General features: G+C 49.6%; 2 protein-coding genes across 10 annotated transcripts in view; one reads left to right on the top strand and one right to left on the bottom strand.

The window, feature by feature from the left end:
* DEPDC5 (DEP domain containing 5, GATOR1 subcomplex subunit) overlaps window positions 1-16,340 on the bottom strand; it is a 114,187-nt gene extending 97,847 nt beyond the window's left edge. For 7 of the 9 annotated variants that reach the window (XM_074206414.1, XM_074206418.1, XM_074206417.1 and 4 more), the window contains exons 1-3: window positions 7,789-7,878; window positions 3,967-4,084; window positions 383-470 (exon numbers count right to left, since the gene is read on the bottom strand). In XM_074206414.1, coding sequence (XP_074062515.1) covers window positions 383-470; window positions 3,967-4,024 — 146 coding nt within the window. In that variant the 5' untranslated portion in view covers window positions 4,025-4,084; window positions 7,789-7,878. Of the gene's footprint in view, window positions 1-382; window positions 471-3,966; window positions 4,085-4,203; window positions 4,755-7,788; window positions 7,879-12,451; window positions 12,503-16,319 lie in introns of those variants that run through there. The other 2 variants (XM_074206415.1, XM_074206416.1) reach the window with 2 other exon arrangements.
* A 2,205-nt stretch (window positions 16,341-18,545) lies between these two features.
* PRR14L (proline rich 14 like) overlaps window positions 18,546-22,973 on the top strand; it is a 52,208-nt gene continuing 47,780 nt past the window's right edge. The window contains exon 1 of the mRNA XM_074206412.1: window positions 18,546-18,631. The gene's annotated coding sequence lies outside the window, so the exon portion shown is untranslated. The remainder of the gene's footprint in view (window positions 18,632-22,973) is intronic.

The raw sequence follows: 22,973 nt of genomic DNA, 5'->3' as shown, positions 1-22,973 counted from the left end.
CCTTGGTTAGCAGTTAATGTGTTACTGCTTTCATTTTACAAATGAGGAAACTGAACTCGGCACCCCACAACCAGCAAGTGTCTGAGGGTGACTTCCCACCCAGGCCTCCTGAGCCACAACCCTTTCCCTGGAATTAGAGAGCCAGCAATTTCCCAGTGCCCCAACATTCACTGCTCTGCCAGGCCAGGCAGGAGAGCTGCCAGAATATTCCCAGTCTATCTCTGCACGTGAACAATCCTTTTCCTCAAGAAATCTCAGAGCTCATAACATCCCCACCCCAATGTGGGGCTCACCCATCTCCGAGCCTGTCCTGGGATCACTACCATGTGAAAACCACATGGCCTCCCTGATGCCTGGCCCCAGGGAAAGAAAGAGCCCTTACCTATACTCGTCATTGGGGTGTGCAATCTCCACAATGTCCCCCAGCTTGATCTGGGGGAACACTTTTGGATTCACCATGAGCTCATCATCTGCAAAGAAAAAATAGCCCAAGCAGCAAGTGAAATCCCAAATCCCAACCCAAACTCATTCCCATAAGAAGCTTCTCAAAGGGATTCCCCCCCCCCAGTCATGGGAAGGGATCTCCTTTTATAAGCAAAGAAATTGAGATTTGAAGATGCCAGGCCTTTAAGCAAGGCCCCAGAACAAGTAAATACAAGCATCAGGCTACAAGTTCTGTCCTTCTGATTCCAACAACCTCCCACAGGACCCCAAAAATGCACCAGTCAATTTCAAATGGCAATTTTTAGGGCCTACAGGGGCTTTGGAGTCAGCCTCCTTTTTCTATATTTGAGGAAAGTGATACCAACAGATGTTAAAGGCTTTGTCCCAGGGGATCCCATGGGGTCTTTCACTCAAAAACTCCACTTGAGGAGAAAAGTAGGGGGTTCAGTCAACACCAGGGGCTGACCCAAAAAGCCTGGGTCATTTGTGATGGTGAGTCATATTTGTAAGGCTTATGGTCTCCCTGCTTGTTTCCTCATAGGGATCCCCCCAAAAAAGGAGAAAGCCAATAGAGCTGGAACAAATTGAGATACAGAGGACAAAAGGAGATCTATTAGTGTGGCATACCATCACCCTGACAGGTCCTCAGACAAAACTAGCTGTAAGACTGGGCAAGCCATGACTCCTCTGAACCTCAGTCTGCTCACCTGTAAAATGGAGACAATCACCCCCTGCACAACCTCCTTCCCATGGCCAGCAGTTGTGTGATAGAACAAATATGCTAAGTGCAGGGTGACTTAGAGAAGGGATTCATACCTGCAGCCAGCAGGGAGGTGGGCAAGGCCTAGCACACAGTCAATCAAATGTTCCTTTCTATCTTGGCATCCATGGTGTCTAGCATTGCTTCCTGGCTGAAGGAGGGCTGAAGATTTAGTCTGCCTATTTCTCCTATCTCCAATCAGCTTGGTGTGTCTGGGAGTGGTAGAAGCTTCAAGCCCCTGGGCTGTTCCTTCACCTCCATGAAGAGGCCATGGGGGGGGGGGGGGGGGCAGTAGTTAGGTGGTGCAGTGGATAGAGCACTGGCCCTGGAGTCAGGAGTACCTGAGTTCAAATCCAGCCTCAGACACTTAATAATTACCTAGCTGTGTGGCCTTGGGCAAGTCACTTAACCCCATTGCCTTGGGAAAAAAACCTAAAAATAAAATAAAAATAAAAAATAAAAGAAGCCATTGGACTATAACCACTAAGACCCCAACAGCACTAACTTTCTCTAAAAACTTCTAGTTCTCCTCTATTGGCCTTACATTCAAATGACTATATGAGAAACTTGGTCAATATCTAAATTTTGACTGTGTTGAATATTATGCTGATACCCTACGCCTCCCCAAAATAGACTTCTCAGACTCTTATCATCACTGAATATATCCTTATGTGTTCATTCCTCACCAGCAGAATCAAACAAACATGTCGGGGGGGAGGAGGTGAAACTGAGGCAGGAAGGTGGCGCCATCACAGGCAGGCATCTGACATCCTCTTTTTGAGTTCAAATCTAACCTCAGACACCTAAGAGCTGGGCAAGTCACTTCACTCAGTTTGCCTCAATTTCCTCATAGACAAAATGAAGTGGAGAAGGAAATTGCAAACCATTCCAGTATCTTTGCCAAGAAAATCCCTAATGGGGATAAGACTCGGACATGACCAAAGGACTACTGAACCACAACAAAAGGATAAAATTTAGAGGTAGAACTGAGGATCACAGCCCAGCTCCTTCTTTTCAAACCTCAGAGAGGTTCAGTCAGTTGTCCCAAGTCACACAGCTATCAGGTGGCTGAATCTGGATTGCAGCCACATCCTGGGACTGATGCCAGAACTCAAGCTCTTTCCAACACTCCATGATGTCCCATCTCTTCCCCAAACATCAAAAACAAGCTACAAAGGCCTTGATTGTCCTGTAACCTCAGAGTCATCAAGCTCAAGAAAAGCGGAGCCTCGGGGCAGCTAGGTGGCTCAGTGGATAAAGCACCAACCCTGGAGTCAGGAGGACCTGAGTTCAAGTCCAATCTCAGACACTTAATAATGACCTAGCTGTGTGGTCTTGGGCAAGCCACTTAACCCCATTTGCCTTGCAAAAAAAGAAAAAAAAAGCGGAGCCTCTCTTTGGATGGCAGGAAACCAAAGGTCAGGTAAGTGGAGGAACAGGTCAAGATCACACAGAAAGAGCCTGGTAGAGTCAGGCCAAGGGGCTGGGCTCTTCTCTTGGCTTCATCCCTTGGCTTCCTCTTGCCTCCAAACTAGCCAGATTTGAGCCAATTCAGCAACTCTTTATTAAACAGTTACTGTGGACAAGACACCATGCCAGGCTCGAGGACTACAGAAGAAGGTCAAAGGACACCCTTGACTGACCTTCAGGAGCTCCCAGTCTGATGAGGGGAAAAAGAAGAGAAGGAAACAACTCTGGACAAACAGAATCTAGACAGGATGAATTAGGGCTGTCTTAGAGGGAAGGACTGGCAAAGCCTTCCTGCAGCAGGGGAAGGTGAAGTCAGGAGGCAGAATGAAGAACAAAGAGCACCCCAGATCTGGGGATGATCAAAGAAAATGAGAAGAGGCCAGGAGGCAGTGTCACTGAACCCTAGAGTACTCTGAGTGACCAGGGGTGGCAGTAGGGGGAGATGGCTGGACAAGTCCAGAATGTAATAGGCAAACAACCACTGGAAGTAATGAAAGAGGGGGAGGGACAAGATCAGGCCTGAGCTCTGCCAGCAGAGAGTGGAGAATCTGGAGGGGGGGGGAAGAGTCCAACCAGGAGGCTTTGCAGTATTACTGTCATTAAAAAAACCAAAGAGTTCCTCCCCCTTCCCCACCCCCCCTACCCCCAGCTACAAAACTGAGCAAATCCAAGGAAACTTGGTAGGAGAGAGAACACTGCTGGTGGGGAGGGAAGGGGGAGTCAGGGCAAGCTGCAGCTGGGAGACCCCTGGGTGAGCCACTCGTCCATGCAGAGGGAAGCCCAAAGTCTCCTTTACAATCAGATAAATAGCTTCTCCTGTATACTTGCTCTCACAATCCCTGCCAAGTCTTGAAGCCAGAAAGCCCCACAGCACTGAGGAGCTGTTTAATCCAAATCAAAGGACTTAAGGGTCCCGGATTCCTCATCTGTGAAATGGGAATCCTAAAAGCAGTTATTTCACAGGAGTGATAGCAAGTCCAAATAAGATGATGGATAGAAGGCTCCTATGATTCATAAGCTCAAATTAGATGAAAGTTATTATTCTATTTTCAAGTTGGGCCTTTCAATGCAATCAGGAAGACTACAACACTTTAGAGCTGTCTGATCACTAACCATGGGGAACGTTGGCCAATTCACAAAATGATCTCATCCAAGAAGGTTTCCCCTCCTGGGATTCAGATCATTGCTTTGGCAATGTTCTGAACTATCCACAGGTGCTAGCCTCAGAGAGTGGACCCCCTCTTCCCAGCAGTTCCCCTTCCCCAAGCCCCCAGTCACAAGGCAATACTCACCACTGCCCCCAAAGCCCTTCTTGTGTATGACCAGCTTGTAGACTTTGTTGGTTCTCATCTTGGCCTAGTGCTTTCTTCAACTGTTCCGAGCTGGGTACAGAGAAATCATCATGCCGCCCTACCATCAAATAATAAACAAAGAGATATTTTCAGACTCTCGAGCTCTTTACTAACAACAAAGCTGCTGGTCGAAAGGAAATGAGCTCAGGGACAGGGCCAGTCTTCGACTCAACCCACCCCGATGGAGCAGAGATACTTCAGAGATGCTTAATCCAGCAAACTCATCTCTGGCAACTGGCTGTTTTATCCATTTACCCAGAGGTGGTATGTAAGGGAGGAGTACCGAAAGGCTGAGGATGACAACAAGAAAGGAGAGTTTTATATTGGAGAAAGCCCACATCAACATAAGTGACAACAGTCCATTTTGTGGTAGCAAAAAACTGGGAAAGAAGCCCATGCCCATTACCGAGGGAACTGCTAAACAAATTGGAGTACATGACTGAAATGTAATATTCCTTTGCTCTATGCAAAGTCCCATGTGATAAATATAAAGCCTAGAAAGAGCTCCATGAACTGATGCAGAGTGAAGTCTGCAGGGCCAAGGAAACAACAGTGTAAATGGAAAGAATGACAACTCGTGGAAACATCTGAAGTCAATGAAACAAAACTGTAAGTGTTGGGCATGAGGGAAATGAGAGGAGCAGACAGCCCTAACTCAGCCCCTTGTAGAGGTGAAAGATCCAAAGGTATTGCACACTGTGGAGCTTTACTGATGAGTTATACTGATTTTATAGCTTCTTTTTCATGTATTAAAAAAATCATTATTATATAGGATGGCCCTCTGGGGGTAAAAGGGAGGAGACTAGGGATAATTACAATCATATAAAAAATATCAATTTTAATTAAAAAAAAAAGAAGGCTTTCAGTTGGGGTAAGGAGACATGGAGTTCCAGCTCTGACACACTGGAGTTATGACCTGTATCAAGTCATTTCACTACCTGCATACTAAGTCTCCCCCCTCCTTGTAAAATGAACATGATAATAACTATGCAACTTCACTTGCTGAGCTATTATGAGGAAGAAATGAGATATTAGTAAAGTATCTGGCAAACCACAGTGTCACATCAAGAGAATTTATATTTAGTATATGAATGAGAGAACACAGTGCATCTGTACTCTGTGACCCTGGGAAAGCCCAGGGTTCCTATCTGGTTCTACAATTGCTGTGTGCTAATGGGTCAGTCACCTGACCTCTTTGGTGGTCAGAAACTGCTTTCAGATGCTGAGTCCCAGAGCTGCAAACTTGCGGGGGGGGGGGGGGGGGGGGGGTCCTACTGTTACAAAATTAAAGATTCAGAAAAAAAAGCATTAAATTAAAAAAAATCAGGAAATCTTAATTGTCTGGGAAAGAGGGTGGGCAGGTTTACACAACCAAAGTCTCCTGGAGTCCTCTTAACCATGATGGATCTCCAGAAATATACATCCATATTGTCTGGTGTCTATATTATCCTTGTCACATAGGAAGGCCTGCAGCCCAAAGGGGAAAAACTGGGAAAAATCCACAGAAAGAGAAAGCAAAGGTGGGTTAACATCAGAACTAGGGAAGGAACTGCTCCCCCTAATAAACTAACAAATCCTGAAGGGACCAGGGAAGGGACCTTAAAGCTTGAAAGTATTGCTCCACCCAGGAAGTCACATGCCCAAGCAACATTTGAACTCAGAGCCTAGCTCCAAGTCTATGTTTCTGAATGTTTCCTCTGATGCCAAGAGGCAAGCACTAACCATTGACATTATAGCCAGTCAGAGTTGGACCAAACCATAGACATCATCAGGTTGGGGGGGGGCTCTTAGCCCAGAGTGCATGAATTTTTTTATTCAATGTTTTCATAACTGCATCTCAACAAAATTGGTTTCCTTGGTAATGCTACAGATCTGACTACCTTAAAAACAGCAAGTCAAGTTGGGGCAGCTAGGTGTGCAGTGGACAGAGCATGGGCCCTGGAGTCAGAAGGACCTGAGCTTAAATCTAACCTCAGACACCTAATAATGACCTAGCTGTGTGGCCTTGGGCAAGTCATATAACCCCATAGCCTGGCAAAAACCAAAACAAACAAATAAAAAAAGAAACCAGGGCCTCCTCAGACTGCCCAGAAGATCCATAGCATTGACCAAGTTAAGAAGCCCTGCCCAGGATAGGGCAGCAGGAAGGCTCACTTTCCTCTGGCCTCTGACATGTACTAGATGTGTGACCCTGGGCAAGTCACTGAACCCTGTCTGCCTCAGTTTCTTCTTCTGTAAAATGAACTGGAGTAGAACCACTCCAGTATCTTTGCCAAGAAAATCCCCACGGGGTCACAAAGAGTTGGACAGGACTGAAAAGACTGCACAAGGGCAAAAGCCAAGAAAGAAGTGACACCCAAGATTCCACAGGCAGAGAACGGAGGGGCTCTTCTGAACGGGACCCCCAGCTCTCCTCTGCACCAATCAAATCTGGAAGTCCGACTGACCGGAGGCCTTCCCATAGGGTGCCAGAACAGGAGGGGGGAAGCAGGCACCCAGGGCCGGCCCAGCTCCCGCCTCTACTCGCCCGTTACTATGTAACACAGACCCCCAGGTCTGCGCCACAGGGGCGCGGGGCAGCCGGCCAGGGAGCGGGGCGCAGTCCTCTGGGGTGCCGGCCAGGGAGCGGGGCGCAGTCCTCTGGGGTGCCGGGCAGGGAGTGGCCCCGCAGTCCTCTGGGGTGCCGGCCAGGGCCAGGGAGCGGGGTGCAGCCGGCCAGGGAGCGGGGCCCGCAGTCCTCTGGGGTGCCGGGCAGGGAGCGGCCCCGCAGTCCTCTGGGGTGCCGGGCAGGGAGCGGCCCCGCGGTCCTCTGGGGTGCCGGCCAGGGAGCGGGGTGCAGCCGGCCAGGGAGCGGGGCGCAGTCCTCTGGGGTGCCGGCCAGGGCCAGGGAGCAGGGCGCAGCCGGTCAGGGCCAGGGAGCGGGGCCCCGCAGTCCTCTGGGGTGCCGGCCAGGGCCAGGGAGCGGGGCGCAGCCGGCCAGGGAGCCGGGCCCGCAGTCCTCTGGGGTGCCGGCCAGGGAGCGGCCCCGCGGTCCTCTGGGGTGCCGGCCAGGGAGCGGGGTGCAGCCGGCCAGGGAGCGGGGCCCCGCGGTCCTCTGGGGTGCCGGCCAGGGCCAGGGAGCGGGGCGCAGCCGGCCAGGGAGCGGGGCCCGCAGTCCTCTGGGGTGCCGGCCAGGTCACCGCCGTCTCGGCCGTGGGGCCCAAGGGTAGCCGTGGCCCAGCGCGGGGTCTGACAGCCAGTGGGCAGCTCCCCCGAGGCTGGCCCCCACTTCTGCCGGACCTCTCCTGGGACCCCCCGGACCGGAAGCCCCCCGAGGGCCGGGCGGCCTCGGCACGCAGTGGGCACCCCCCCCCCCAGGCTGCCCCCTCACCGCCTCCCAGCCTGCGGACCCTCCCCCCGCTGCCGGGCCTTCCCGGCACCCGGGGCTCCAGCCCGGACCGCGGCGCGGACCCCCGAGCACCCCCCGCCTCGGGCCCCTCCCCCTCCAGCCCGGCGGCCACGGGCTGAGCCTGCTCCTCGGCCCCTGCGGGGCCCGGGTGCTGGGTTCAAGTCCCGTCTCGGCGGCTCGGGAGGTGGCGCGGCGCCCCCGGGCCCCCCCCCCCCGCAGAGTCGGGGCCTCCAGGGGCCCTCGGGGCCCGCCCTGCCCGCGCAGGACCGCGGGAAACTGAGGCGGCGGGGGAAGGCGGCGAATCGGGGCCGGGCCTCAGTTTCCCCGGGGCCGGGCGCCGGCGGGGGCCCGAGGGGGCGGCGGCCCGCACTCACCCGCTCCCGCCGCTCCCGGCCTGGTCGCGCTCGCCGGACCCGGACCCGGGCTCCCGGAGCCGGCGCTGGGGGCAGGGGCCGCGCTCGCGCCCGCGCCCGCGCTCGCGCCCGCGCCAGGGCCCCGCCCCCTCGGCGCGGCCCCGCCCCCGCCCGGGCCGCCGGGACCCCGCGGCCGCCTCACTTCCTCATCCGGGGCTCCCCGGGAGGGCGAGGGGGGCGGGGCCGAGCGCCGGGACGCGGCCCCGCGACGCGGCCCCGCCTCTGCTTCCCGCCAAGCCGGCCATTGGCCGGGCCTGAGCGTGCGCAGTGGCGCCGCCTCTCCCGCCAGCCCTGGCCGAGCCCCTCCCTCCTCCTCCTCCCTCCCCCGCAGCCCTTCCCGCGGCTCCTTTGGAGGGAGGGAGGGGGAGGGGAGGAAGGGAGGGAGGAGGGGGAAGGGAGGGAGGGAGGGAAGGAGGGAGGAGGGGGAAGGGAGGAAGGGAGGGAGGAAGGAAAGGAGGAAGGGAGGGAGGAGGGGGAAGGGAGGGAGGAAGGGAAGGAGGGAGGGAGGAGGGAGAGAGGGAAGGAGGGAGGGAGGAGGGAGAGAGGGAAGGAGGGAGGGAGGGAGGAGGGGGAAGGGAGGGAGGAAGGGAAGGAGGGAGGGAGGAGGGAGAGAGGGAAGGAGGGAGGGAGGGAGGAGGGGGAAGGGAGGGAGGAAGGGAAGGAGGGAGGGAGGGAGGAGGGGGAAGGGAGGGAGGAGGAAGGGAAGGAGGGAGGGAGGAAGGAAAGGAGGAAGGGAGGGAGGGAGGAGGGGGAAGGGAGGGAGGAAGGGAAGGAGGGAGGGAGGGAGGGAGGAGGGGGAAGGGAGGGAGGAAGGGAAGGAGGGAGGAGGGAGGGAGGGAGGGAAGGAGGGAGGGAGGGAGGAGGGGGAAGGGAGGGAGGAAGGGAAGGAGGGAGGGAGGGAAGGAGGGAGGGAGGAAGGAAAGGAGGAAGGGAGGGAGGAGGGAGGGAAGGAGGGAGGGAGGGAGGAGGGAGGGAGGGAAGGAGGGAGGGAGGGAGGAGGGGGAAGGGAGGGAGGAAGGGAAGGAGGGAGGGAGGGAAGGAGGGAGGGAGGAAGGAAAGGAGGAAGGGAGGGAGGAGGGAGGGAAGGAGGGAGGGAGGGAGGAGGGAGGGAGGGAAGGAGGGAGGGAGGGAGGAGGGGGAAGGGAGGGAGGAAGGGAAGGAGGGAGGGAGGGAAGGAGGGAGGGAGGAAGGAAAGGAGGAAGGGAGGGAGGAGGGGGAAGGGAGGGAGGAAGGGAAGGAGGGAGGGAGGAGGGAGAGAGGGAAGGAGGGAGGGAGGGAGGAGGGGGAAGGGAGGGAGGAAGGGAAGGAGGGAGGAGGGAGGGAGGGAGGGAAGGAGGGAGGGAGGGAGGAGGGGGAAGGGAGGGAGGAAGGGAAGGAGGGAGGGAGGAGGAAAGAGAGAAGAAGGCAGGAAGGCGAGGGCTGTGTGGCCCCAACAAGCCAGACCCTGGTGGCCCAGAAAGAGACCAGCACCAGCCCTTCACGAAGCAGCCAGGGTCTAGGCCCAGATCCCCGCAGGGTCCAGGCCAGAGGCAAGCTGCAGTAGTGGCCTATTGGGAGGGAATGGAGAAGTGCCCAGAGAAAAGCAAAGATGAGAAGAATGAATAAGAGAGGGACCCAAAGCGGCCCCTGAATGTTAAGATGTGCCTGTGGGGGGAGGAGGAGAATTGTAGAGGAAAATGGTATCAGAGCATCTGGGCAAGGACTGAGGCCTGCAGTCCCTGGGCCAGGAACAAGTGGTTTTATCATCAGCTACGCCAGAGACCGCCAGGCAGCAAGAAAGGAGAGGAAAAGTTTACAGTTGACAAGTTTGCAACAGTGATGGAGGACTTCAATTTTATCCACATCAGTGCTCTTCAAATCTGTCTCCTCTGGCTCTCTGTATCTCTGCCTCTCTGTTTCTGTATCTCTCTTATCTCTCACTCTATCTGTATATCTCTGTCTCTTTCCATATCTTTATCCCTCTCTGTCTCTCTCTTACTCTCTCTATTTTTTTGTCTTTGTCTCCCCCCCACACTCTTTCTTTGCCAAAAGCAGAAGTGTTTCCATGGTAATTCTTGCTTCAAAAGGTGGAAGAACCAGCAAGAGCTAGGTCTCTTTCAAATCTGATTAAACAATAGAGGAGTTGGTTGTTGGGGTAGAATTGATGGCCAGATTGGAGATGAGGGATTACTCCTTACTAGAACCTGCATAAAAGGAGAGGAAATAGGACCTCCTTAGATTTTAGAAGAGCACATGTCAAAAGGTTCAGAGGAACCATAGGTAGGATCCTTTGAATGAAATTTCTCTTGGGGAAATTATTTATGGGAAAGAACAGATAAATGAAGTGTTTATTAAGTGCCTACTATGTGCAAAGCACTGGCAATAGAAATGAACTCATCAAAGACCAGGTTCAAATCCAGACTAGGACACTTACCAACTGGATAAATGGATTAACCTCTATTTGTCTATTTTCTTATCTATAAAAGAAGGCTAACAATAGCAGCTCCCTCTTGAGAAGCTGTGAAGATCAAATGAGATAATGATTTAAAAAGCTTAGCGTAGTACCTGATAAGCACTATATAAATATTATTATGATTAACATGCCAAGGACTTTGTTAACAGGTTGTTTTTTGTTTAGGGTCTTCTGTAACTGTGATTGCAACCCCACAGGGACAGGACCAGGATGCATTTCCCCATAGATTGCTTCCCAGGATAGCAGCTGAAGGGTCTGGGCTGGAAGCATGGCTATTTCCAAAGGTGCTTGGGCTCAGGTTGCTGGGTCTGCCTCTATCAGGGTGTGAGGGGAGAGAGTGATCAAGATGGGGGTTTCAACTAGATTGGCTTGGCTGCTTCACAGGGAAATGCTTCACCAAAGGATGAAAGATATAATGGGATATTATGGAAGAAATTAAACCATCAAATTCTGAAGACACAAAAGGAAACAGTTCCAAAGAGGAGGAAAAGTAGAATTTTTCTTTGTTTTGTTTTTTAGTTTTTGTAAGGCCATGGGGTTAAGTGACTTGCCCAAGGCCACACAGCTAGGTCATTATTAAGTGTCTGAGGCTGCATAATTGCATATATGTATATAGCAATACAGATATAGCATATATGTATACAGAACACAAACATGCCTAATACTTACACACACATATGATGGAAATAAGGACTGGTAACAGGATAAGGGCAACTATGTGGTATCATAGTTTATAGGATGCCAGGCCTGAAGTCCACAAGACTCATCTTCCTGAATTCAAAACAGATACTCCCTAACTGTTTGACCATGGCCAAAATTCACCCTGCTGGCCTCAGTTCCTTCACCTGTCATTATCTTTGCCAATAAAACCTAGGAAGGATTATAAAGAGTCAGATACTACTGAAAAATGAATAAACAATTTTTTTAAAAGAGGATAAATGGGGGCAGCTAGGTGGCACAGTGGATAGAGCACCAGCCCTGGAGTCAGGAGGACCTGAGTTCAAATCCAGTCTCAGACACTTAATAATGACCTAGCTGTGTGGCTTTGGGCAAGCCACTTAACCCCATTGCCTTGCCAAAAAAAAAAAAAAAGAAAAACCTACAAAAAATAAAAATAAAAGGATAAATGAAAGAACCATAGGTCAAGAAGAAAAATGTCTATACAGTTTTGAGTATGTAAAATTATAAAGGTTTTACACAAATTTTGAATTAAAATTAGAAGGGAAACAGGTAATTAGGAAGGAGGAAAGTTCTTGTGGTAAGTTTCTCTTGAAAAAAGTTTCATTTCTAAAATATATAAGGAACTGATTCAAATTTATGTGAGTAAGAGGAACCATGCCCCAGTAGAGAAACAGTGCCAAGGCATGAACAGGCACTTTGAAAAGTAAAAAATGCAAGCTACCAATAACCATTTTAGAAAAATGGTTCAAATCAGTATTAATTAGAGAACTGGAAATTCCAGCAACTCCGAGGTTTCCTCTCACCCTTATGGGTGGGTAAAGGAGGCCAGAACAGAAGTTAGAACTTTAGGCAAGCAGTCAAACTGACGCTTTGTTGGTAGAATTATGGACATGGCCAATGATTCTGGAAGGCAATTAGAAACGATTCTCCCAATGTTACTGAGTTGTGGCATACCATTTGACCCAACTCTTGGCCCTATCACCCCAAGAATTCAAAGAAAAAGGAAAAGGATTATAGCAGCTCTTTTCACTAGAAACAAAGGGAGTTTGCACCTATTAGAAAATGGTGATGTTTTCCTGGTTCAGCTGCTTCACTCAATATGTAAATCTTTCCAGGTGTTTTCAAATCTGCCTACTCATCATTTCTTATAGAGCAATAATATTCCATTATTCATATACCACAACTTGTTCATTCCCCAATGGATGGGCATCCCCTCAATTTCCAAATCTTTGCCATCACAAAAAGAGCTGCTATGAATAATCTTGTACATGTGGATCTTTTTCCCTTTTTTGTTATCTCTGCGATACAGAACTAGTAGTGGTGTTGCTGGATCAAAGGGTATGGCTAGTTTTATTTCCCTTTGGGCATAGTTCCAAATGACTCTCCAGAATGGCTAGATCAGGGGCGGCTAGGTGGTGCAGTGAATAGAGCCCCTGCCCTGGAGTCAGGAGTACCTGAGTTCAAATCCGGCCTCAGACACTTAATAATTACCTTGCTTTGTGGCCTTGAGCAGGCCAGGTAACCCCATTGCCTTGCAAAAACCTAAAAAAAAAATAAAATAAAATAAACAGAATGGTTGGATCAGTTCTGGACTCCATCAATGGTGCATTAGTGTCCCAGTTATTCTATATTCTCTGTGACATTGATAATTTTCCTTTTCTGTCATATTAATCCGTTGAATAGGTGTAAACATTGCATAAATTAACAATACTGAGCAAAGATCAACTATGACAGACTTAGCCCTTCTCAGCAATACAATTCTAAAAGACCTGTGATGGAAAATGCAATCCGCATCCAGAAAAGGAACTATGGAATCTGAATGCATATCAAAGCATATTGTTTTCACCTATTAAAATTTGGTTTTTTTGCTTTTTCCTCATGATTTTTCCATTTTTCTTCAGATTCTGCTTTAACAGCATGACTAATATGGAAATGTGTGTTACAAGATTGTATGTGTATAGCCTATATCAGATTACTTGCTATCATAGGGTGGGAGGGAGAAAAGTTTACAAAAATGAATGTTGGAAACTATATTTACATATAATTGGAAAACAAATAAAAAAAAAGAAAATGGCAAAGCAAATGATGGAATAGGAATGTACTAGAATATGATTATCCTAAAGAAATGAGGAAATTGGAGCCCCTCCAAGATCTGAGGGAGAATAAAGTGAACAGAATTAGGAGAATAGTTTATACAAGGACAAAAACATTAAAGAAGAAAACAACTTGGAAAGACTTTAGAACTCTGACTAATCCTAGGATAAACCCCAAGTCAGGAGGTCTAAACATGAATCATGCCGCCTACCTCCTGCCAAAAAGATAATGGACTTAAAATCTAGAATTACATATGCATATTTGAACATGGTCAATAGGAATTTGTTTTGCTGGACTACTTATAGTTGTCGGGGTTTTGATTTTTAAGTTTTCAATGACTGTGGGACAGTGGGAAGGAGAAATTTTAAAAAAATTTAAGGTGCTGATGATCCTATTTATCCTTCATTCTCAAAGATCATGGCATCAGGGAGGTGATGCCATGACAAGAAAATGGATTTGAGAGAGGGGGTACTGTGCTTAAGTCACCAGCCTCACTTTCTCCTCTGGAGCCATCTGGGTGCAGCGGCCAGATATGAATCAGGAGAACTAGAGATGGCCCCTGATGTGAAGCAATCAAGTCAAGTGACTTGCACAAAGTCACACAGCTAGGAAATGTCAAGTGTCTGAGACCAGATTTCAACTCAGTTCCTCCTGCCTCCAGGGCCAGCACTCTACCCACTGTACCACCTACCTGCCCCAGCAGCTATAAGGCACTATACAAACTTAGGGACACCTAGGTGGTGCAGTGGATAGAGCACCGGGCCTGCCGTCAGAAAGACTCATCTTCCAGAGTTCCAACCTGGCCTCAGACATTTACTAGTGAGCCTGGTAAGTCACTTAATCCTTTTTCTCTCAGTTTCCTCATCTGTAAAATGAGCTAGAGAAGGAAATGGCCAACTATTCCAGTATCTTTGCTAAGAAAACCCCAAATGGGGTCACAGAGAGTTGAACACAACTGAAAATGACTGAACACGCCAATGTAAGGTATTTAAAAGGTCACATAAGATAAAATATGTTGAGTCCTTTTTAAAAAGTAAATGGAAATGAAGGGATAAATAATAAAACAAAAACATGATTCTATAGATAGAAACTTGAATCCACTGTTTGGTGTGACTGATGGAAGAAGGGGATGGGGGAAGAATAACACAAAGAAGCCAGACCTGCTCATTTTGTATTTTGCTATGATTTTCTCTACCAAACAGAATAAACAGAAATGGTTCTCAGGTTACTGATACCCAAGTGAGTAACAATAACAGAGTTCTCCTTGATGAATTCAAGTCATTCAGTGCAGATAATCTACACCCTCATATACTGAAAAAAATGGGTGTGATTGGGAATTATATGCTTCAAGTCCCTCAACCATAGATAACCTTTAAACCAGCATATGCCCCAAAGAAATGAAAGAAAGAGGGGAAAGACTCTTGTATACAAAATAACATAGAATCACTTTGAGTTGAAGCAAAGAATCCATTTGGGAAAGGCTGAAGAAATTATGATATATGAATTAATGATATGCTATAGTGTTTTAAGAATTTATGAAAGGTATGGATTCTGAGAAACCTGGGAAGATTTGAATTAACTAAGGCAGGGTAAAGTGAGCAGAACCAAGAAAACTATTTATACAGTGACCACAGCTCTGTAAATTAGATCAACTGGGAAGGCAATTCTAATCCATGCAATGACCAATCATTACTCTAAAGAATACACTACTTCTACACTCTCACAGAAGGGTGATGGGCTAGAGCTATACAATGAGATATGGCTGCTCTGTGGACGTGTTTTGTTTCCAAATACTTAATGGTTATGAAAAGGTTTTAAATTTTTTTGGTTGGAGAAAATTGGATGAGAAGAAGGGATGAGTGAAACTGATGCTTTAAAAAGGGGTGGGGAATAAAAGAATATTAAGAGATTTACATTACAAAGGTTTTGATGAATTCAAGTCACTCAGTCCAGATGCTGAAAAGATGAGTGTGATTTGGAACTATATGCTTAAAATCACTAGACCATATAGTTTAAAAGGTTACATGAAGGGGTGGCTAGGCCCTAGAGTCAGGAGTACCTGAGTTGGAATCTGGCTACACTTAATTCCTATCTGTGTGGCCTTGGGCAAGTCACTTAATCCCATTTGCCTTGCAAAAGCCTAAAACAAACAAAAAAAAAGGTTACATGAAACAGCAGATAGTTCAGCAGGATATAAGCCAGGAAGATAGCTTTGAAATTGTTTTAAAATCAGTATATAACCAGGTTATAACTAGGGTTTCTGATTTTATAAGAAGTCTTTTTTTCCCCCATTCATCATTGTATACGTTTATGCTGTTGAGCAAGTTCAGACAGTCAAAAAAATTTTTCCAAAAAACTTGATGTGATTACTGAGTCAGTGACAGGGATGTTTGAAAGACCATGGAAAATGGAACAGGCAATATGGGATTGAGTGAATGCCAGCTTTTCTGGGGCTATTTTTCATCCTATGTAGAATGATGAGGTTGGACTAGATGACAGCATCACAGAATTAGAGCTGAAGTGGCTGTTTGCAGATCGGGAAACAAAGAGACATTGAGTCAAGGATCCTACAGCTGAGGGCAGTTCTAATCTGATCCCCTTGTTTTCAGAAGGAGAAATTTCAAGAGCAAAAAGGTGAAGAGTCTTCCTCAAAAATCACACAGGGGGTACCATAAGTGAACAGAGTCCTGGAAGACTCATTCCTGAGTTCAAATCTGGCCTTAGTCACTTAGGAACTATGTAACCCTGGGCAAGTCATTTCACCCAGTTTGCCTTAGTTTTCCCATCTGTAACAAGATTAAAAGAAGGAAATGGCAAATACTCCAATGTGAGAAATGTAGGGTGTTGGTCTTCACTGGATGTGGAGGGGAGCCCATAGGGAATCCATTACAAAGGGGGAATGGCCCAGCCAATCACAAGACTGGAAGAGTCTTCCTAATCTCATTCCAGGGATACCAGACCCCAAAGGTCAAGAGTGACCTAGAGAGCTTGACCTAATGCTACTGAGTCTGAGCAATTAGGTAATTGAATATTAACCCACACACCCCCTGTGAGGACTGGGGTTCTTTAGCATATCATGCTTTGGATGATGTGGGGGGGGGGGGATCATATTAGGGCCATATCATGGAATGGGCGGACCTTTTACATTGTAGCTCAAACTCTGAGAGCCTATGAACATCCAAGAGGGAGGGGAAAGAGTTTCTGAGGACAATAAATTACCTGACTCCTGAAACTAAAATATGGCTCACCCCTAGGAGTGAGGTACCTGTATCTTGCAAGGTGTATCTTGTAAGGTTCCTGAATAAAATGTACAATTTTCTCTCACTCTAGCAGCCTTTTTCTTTTCATTCATTTGTAACACAATGTCTTTGCCAAGAAGACCCCAAGTAGGGTCACAGAGAATCAGACAGAACTGAACAACAATCATTGACCCCACATTCTAAATTCCTTTCTGCCTCTAGAATTCTAAGGTCTGGGTGTCTTCTGGATCCCATAATAGTGACTTGAGAAGCAACTGAGAGAATGGAAGGAGAACTTACTCCTAGTTCTGGGCATCAGAGCAGATGGCCCCTGAGCTTTTTCTGAAAGAGAATGAAGCATTGATAGCAGCAGAAGAGACTGTAGAAAAACCCCGAGACAGAAGGGGGCAGAATGAGATGCAGAACAGACCAAGCTACCAATGTGGCTGGCACCCAGAGTTTGGTGGAGGAGGACCTCCCTTTAAGGAAACCTGAAATATGAAGTGCAAGATTTTGACAACAGCAGTGGGGGACAGATGAAAAGGCTCTTAGAAGGGAGAAATGGATGGTTTCATTAGGTTGGGGCCTCCCTCTTCTGATGTGGCTCATGCCCCTTTCACTCTGGAAATGATTTCTGTGGGCACAAGAATTTATTATCCATGGTAGCTGGCTCTCTGATATCTCCCCTATGATGATATTTAAGGGGAGCACCATGAGGAGACTTGAGCATACATAGCCATGCTTTACCTGGTCTTGGTCTGTTGCCCATAGGGTAAGGAGGAACCTTTGGGATGGCCTGGGTATCTGGAACTGAGACATTAGGGGACAGAAACTGGGATATTTTCCCTTTTCAATGGTTCACTCTTATTTTGGTTCCTTTGAAAATATTACCCAATGAGGCATGGCTAGGTGGTGCAGTGGATAAAGCACCTGCCCTGGAGTCAGGAGTACCTGGGTTCAAATCTGACAGACATTTAATAATGACCTAGCTGTGTGGCCTTGGGCAAGTCACTTAACCCCATTTGCCTTACAAAAAAACCCTAAAAAAAATATTAGCTAATGAGCCGTTTTCCCCACAAAGGTTGGCAGGTCTGGCTCTTTTCTGATTTCTGATTTTGTTCTGGAGTTGTAGGTGAAAAAGGTAGAAGGGGAAGGGGGTGGGTAGGGGGGCTTTGACCAAAAGAGCAAGACATTCAAATCCAGGAGTTGGGATCTACACCAGCTTTTCTAGCCAGCTTAGCAAGTATGCCCCAAGGAGCAAGGGATGACCTTGGGGATGCATCCTCCAGGCAGCTGAGATGGTGACTCCGGTGGGACCAAGGCTAGGTAGAAACTGCTGGAAGAATAAACCCACTCTCCTTCGGGAAGACTGAGATCTGGGCCCTTGACTCCTTAGGGGCACATGTTTGCATTTTCTTCCCCTTCTATTTTCACCACTTACATTTTTTTTTGCAAGTCAATGGGGTTAAGCGGCTTGCCGAAGACCACACAGTTAGCTCATTATTAAGGGTCAGAGACCGGATTTGAACTCAGGTCCTCCTGACTGCAGGCCCGGTGCTCTGTCCACTGCACCACCCGGCCGCCCCTCCTGTTCTATTTTCAAAGCAAAAAATCCCTTTCTAGAGATTAATTGATGTTAAGTCGTGAATTAGAACTGGGCAGCCAAGTCACTGGCACATGGAGGAAGAACGGAGCTGGTGGGGGCAGCGGCAGGCAGGCGGGGGCATCCCGACTGTGGAGGGCGCCCCTGGGGCGAGCCCGCGGGCCCTGAGCCGGGGGTGCACTCCGGAGACGGACCAGGCCGGCAGCAATCATTGAGCGCCTTCTGTTTGCCGGCGCCCGAGCGCCAGTCCGGGAGGGAAAGAGCGGGCCGAGGCGGGGGCAGCGCGGAGCTCAAATGGGGGTGTCCTCCGGGGAGGGGTCCCGGGGTTCCCTGATCTCGCCCAGGGGGAGGGCAGGGAGGGGCTTTGGGCCCCAAGGTCAAGGTGAGTGTCATCACCCCGCCCGCGCCCTGGGGGCTGCGGGGGCGGGGCGGCCCCAGATGTGGGCGGGGCCCGGGCCCGGGCGGGAGCGGGGCGGCGCGGCGGGGGGAGGGCCCGAGCGGCAGGAACAGCCGGGGGCGGGGCCGCGGCGGGCCCGGGGGGCGGGGCGGAGGGGCGCGGAAGAGCCCGCGTGGCTGGCGCGGGCCAGGCCGAGCGCGCGTGCGCGGCCGGGCAGCCCGCCGCGGGTCCCGGATGGGGAAGTGCGGGTGACCCGGGAGAAGCGGCGGCGGCGGCGGCTCCGGGGCGGCGGCCAGGGCGGCCCGGCTCTCCCGCGCTCCGTCCCTCGCGAGGCTCAGGTAGAGGCGGCGGCGGCGGCCCCGGGCGGGGGCTGGGCCCGGGGCCCCGGGCGGGGAGCGGCCTCCCGCGCGCCGGCCCTTCCCGCCCCTCCCCTCCCCCCCGCGCCCCAGAGAACCCCCACATCTGCAGCCCCCCGGGTCCTCGAGCCCCTTCCCAGGCCCCGCCACGGGCTGCCCTGGGCGCAGATCCGCCGCGCGGAGAGCGGCCTCCCCGCCCCTCGCAGCCCCGGGCGGGCCCAGAGACCCCAAGGCCCGCAGGGGAAGGGCCGCGTCCCGCCCCCCCGGGGTGCGGGCCCCAGCCCCCTCCGCCTCGCCGATGTCCCCGACAGCCCCCCCCCCCCCGTAGAGGGAAGGAGCCGGGTCCCAGCCCTGCCCTCTGGTCCCCCGGATGTGGGGGCCGGGGAGCCCCATTTTCTTCACGAATGCTGGGGGGGGAGCGTCTGCCACCAGGACTGCTTTTTCTCCTCCCGAGAGGAGGCACCCCGTTCTGAGGGGGGTCTCTGCCACCTCCTCTTTGAGGAGCTTTGTCCAGCCACCTCGGCCTTTCCTGTCCTCCCTCCCAGGCCACGAGAAAGAAGCTGGTTCCCTTCTGTCCTTGAGGAAAGTGAGGAGACTTCTCTCTTCCCCCTCCTAAGGGGAGAGAGGGCCCATTCCCCAGTGTCCTTTGTCTTTTCACGGTGGAAGGGGGGCGACCTTGGCCACATCGCGCCTTTGGTCTCAGTTGCCTCTTCTGTGAAGCCAGGAGGTTGGCCTCGATAAGTCTTTAAGGTCCTTCTAGCTCAAACTCGGGATCCCTGGGATCTTTTGGGTTGAAAAGGCCCGGCAAGAAAAAGCGAGCTCCCCCTTCCCCCTCCCCTAGAGGGAGGCGGAAACAATCCCGCCTCCCACCGGTTCCCCGCAGCATCCCACCACCACCACCCTCTCATCGCTGCATTTTCATTCTTTTAGCCCCCTTTCTTCCCAGGGTGCACCAAGAGCGAGATGGCCCCTCTTTGGTTGGAGATTTCTAGAATGTTTCTTGTGGAGAGGTTGTCCCCAGCTCCTCTGGGTTGAAGTTTTCCTTCCCAAAGCCCAGGAAAGGCCCTTGTCCCAGTTCTGCCTCTGAAGACCTGGGTCTCTCCTCCCAGTTGCCTCATCCAAAGCTTTGGGAAATAGTCCCTTTCTTGGAGGGGAGATCAAGTGAGAATATCTCCAGCGCCACACGTCCTCTGTGAGCCTGTTTGTCCTGCTGAGCTTGACAGCTGCTGTTCATTGTGGAGAACTTCGGTTTTTTGGCAAGGCAGTGGGGTTAAGTGACTTGCCCAAGGCCACACAGCTAGGTCATCATTCCGAGTCTGAGGCTTGATTTGAACTCCTGACTCCAAGGCCAGTGTTCTATCCACTGCGCCACCTAGCCACCCCTCCTACTTAAAGATTTGCAGTAAAAGTGGATGTTTTGCACACTTTTAATAGGCACCATCAAACAGGCTGCTTGTGTTGAAGTAGTCATTGACTCTTTTTTTTACTTCTTCCTCCTACAAACTTATTATTTTGATACCCAGAGGGAAAGAACCTTCCATTCTTGACCCAGCTGAGTGAAGTGGATTCTTAGTTTACTTAGTGTGCAAACCTGGAGGTTATTACTTCTAGCCTTGTTCTGTCCTTCTCCAGTATACTCCCAAAAGGAAAGACCTGCACTTAGAATGTCAGGATTTTGGAGGCCTGAGAGTCAAGCTCGAGGGAGAGGAGGCCAGAGTGGCAGGAGGAAGGCAATATTCATTTTGAGGGGGGGGGACACCTCAGAGCTCCTGATTCACTCCAAGGCCTGTGCTCTTGACCCATTCTAAAAAATCCTTCCCATACAGACTCTCCTTTTCACCTATAAAAGGTGGCAAAGAATCTTAGGGATCCTGGCAGTCATTGTGAGGAAACCACCTTGGAAATCTTAACCCTAGAAGACTCTGAATTTAAAAAACACATTCAAAGAGTTCATTGTCCTTTAACTGTAAGGCAAAGAAAGTAGGAGAGAATTTTGTATTTCAAAATCAAATTAGAATATCCCCCTTGTAATTATTTGCATTTAAAATATATTTACATAGATAGGATTAAATTATAGAAAATTTATAAAAATTACCTCAATTGCTGTACCTGGTCCATCTAAGCTTTACTACAAAATTCTGTAAACAGAATCTCTCCTTTCAGGGAGGATCCTGATGTAGAAACTTCCTTTGGGTTTGCAGGTCAGCACCCTTTTACTGTTTTAGAGAGTGGCTTGAGGCACTGCTCTGAAAGTCTGTGATTGGCTTAGAATTCCCTTTAGTTGAATGGCATGTCCCAGAGACCCGATTTGAGTTCACACTTCCATGCCTCTGGTAGCCTTAAAATGCTCTTAGCTTTTTGGGAAGGAATCCATCAGTAGCTAAGGGTTTGGACTGGGGGGAGAAGAGGAGAGAGAGGACAGAATAATGACAAGAGGAGATTTATGAATTTTCTCCTAGATCTGGATTCATAACTGGGGTCTTTGAACTTGGCATTTTAAAAAAATATTTTAGTGTAATTGATAACTTCATAATCCTTTTATGCGTTTCAAAACTTTATGAGGAGTCTGGAACAAAGTTTCTGACCTTCTGCTCCAGATGTTTTCAGACAAGAAGTTAATTTACCCCAACTGATAATCTATTTGCCAGGTTTGCCTCATTTCATACTTTGGACCAGAGAACCAAACTCAGGTAGTTGGTCAGTCAGTCCACATTACTAGCTCTGACCCTTACTGTTCTCCAGGCACTGGGTTCCCCAGACTACCCGTGGGGTACTGCCCTCAAGGAGCTTCCATTCTAATTGAACAGTTTCTTATGGAAAGACCTATTTTATCAAGGTGTGAAGACTAGCTTGGCCTAAACCCCCCCCCCCCCAAGTCAAATGGAAGGAGAGTTAATACAGTTGTTGATTGTTTTTCACTGTTGTCTTTTACCTTGTTCACTGTTACAGTAGCTCCAGGAGTATAGGGATTCTTGCCAGAATTTTAGGGCCATTTCTGATCATGGCCTCTCCTTCGAGGGTTTGTGAAATGGGGTGACAGTTCCTTTGCAGCCTACAGCATAAAGTTGGGACCATTTTGACAGCTCTTGAGCAAGGCCCAGCAGACTCCATCTGCTGCCTGTTTTTGTCCCTGGGCTCCTGTGGACCACCCTCTGATCCTGGAGCACTTTGGTTATTGAGCTCTCCTCCCCCAAAGTCCAGGGAGAGAATTCTGGGGCCTCAACAGCTTGGGCAGCTCTGAGCCTCCTGGGCATCACCAGAACCTCCACTTCTAGGAGGTGATTCTAAGTAACCCCTGTTAGGATCAAGTGGAAGTGGAGAGAGCCGCAGAACAGCCTCCCAAGGGTCAGAGTTTAGAGAAGACGGGATCGGTCCTCCCTTCAAGGGGTTTACAACCTAATAGGCAGCACAGATAATCCCTAGAGACTGTAAAAGCCCTTGACCCGATACAGTGGGAGCTTGGTAAATGCCTAGTCTTTTCCCATAATTTCAAATCATGGAAGATGAGACCCTCAGGGAGGGATAGTTAGCCTGAAGGGAAAAGGGTTGCTATTGAGAGCATCCTTCCAATTGTCTGATGGACTGAATCTTGGAACCTCTCAGCAGCAACTCTGAGGCCTGCAGGGGATTCTCCCATTATACAGAGGAGACACCTGAGGCTTCTGACCCTTCTCTTGCATCAGTGGCTTGGTTAGAAGAGAAGCCCAGTCCTCAACAGAGATTGTCTCTGGCAACAAGAGCCCCTCGGGAGCTGCAGTTCATTTAGCCATACAGTGAATGTTTATGAAATGCCTGTGTGGGGCCCATGACTCTCATTTTGAGGTGCTAAGAGATCCAGAGAGTAGGGCATGTCCCTGCTCTCCCAGAGCAGAATCACAAGTCATCAAGCATAGATGGCTTTAGACACAACATTTATTGTGTGATCAGTGAGAGTCAGAGGCAGAATGACGTATGAGATCATTTCTGCTGGGAGCAGGAATGGCTTACAGGAAAAATAGGCCTTCACATTGAACTTTATTAAGAAACAAATGGAAATTAAATAGGAAGAGAGAGGGCCAATAGATTGGAAGTGACTTTCATCTCTCATTTATCTCATAGCACTTTGTACTCCTCTTTAGGGTACCAGTTTGCAAATAATGTATTTTATTTATGAGCTTGTCTGATCACTCCTATAATCTAATAATCTCTTTAAGGGGAAAGCATGTCTTAATTATCTCATTCATATAGGCAATTTTTTTTCCTGCTGTTCCATCATTTCAATAATTTACTCAGCATCATCCTATTTGGGTTTTTTGGTAGAGATGTTGGAGAAATTTGCCATTGT

Source organism: Macrotis lagotis, chromosome X (genome assembly GCF_037893015.1).
Source record: "Macrotis lagotis isolate mMagLag1 chromosome X, bilby.v1.9.chrom.fasta, whole genome shotgun sequence".
NCBI classification, from domain to species: domain Eukaryota; kingdom Metazoa; phylum Chordata; class Mammalia; order Peramelemorphia; family Peramelidae; genus Macrotis; species Macrotis lagotis.
The sequence above is the reverse complement of the archived record's forward strand: the minus strand, read 5'-3'. Positions and strand labels throughout refer to the sequence as shown.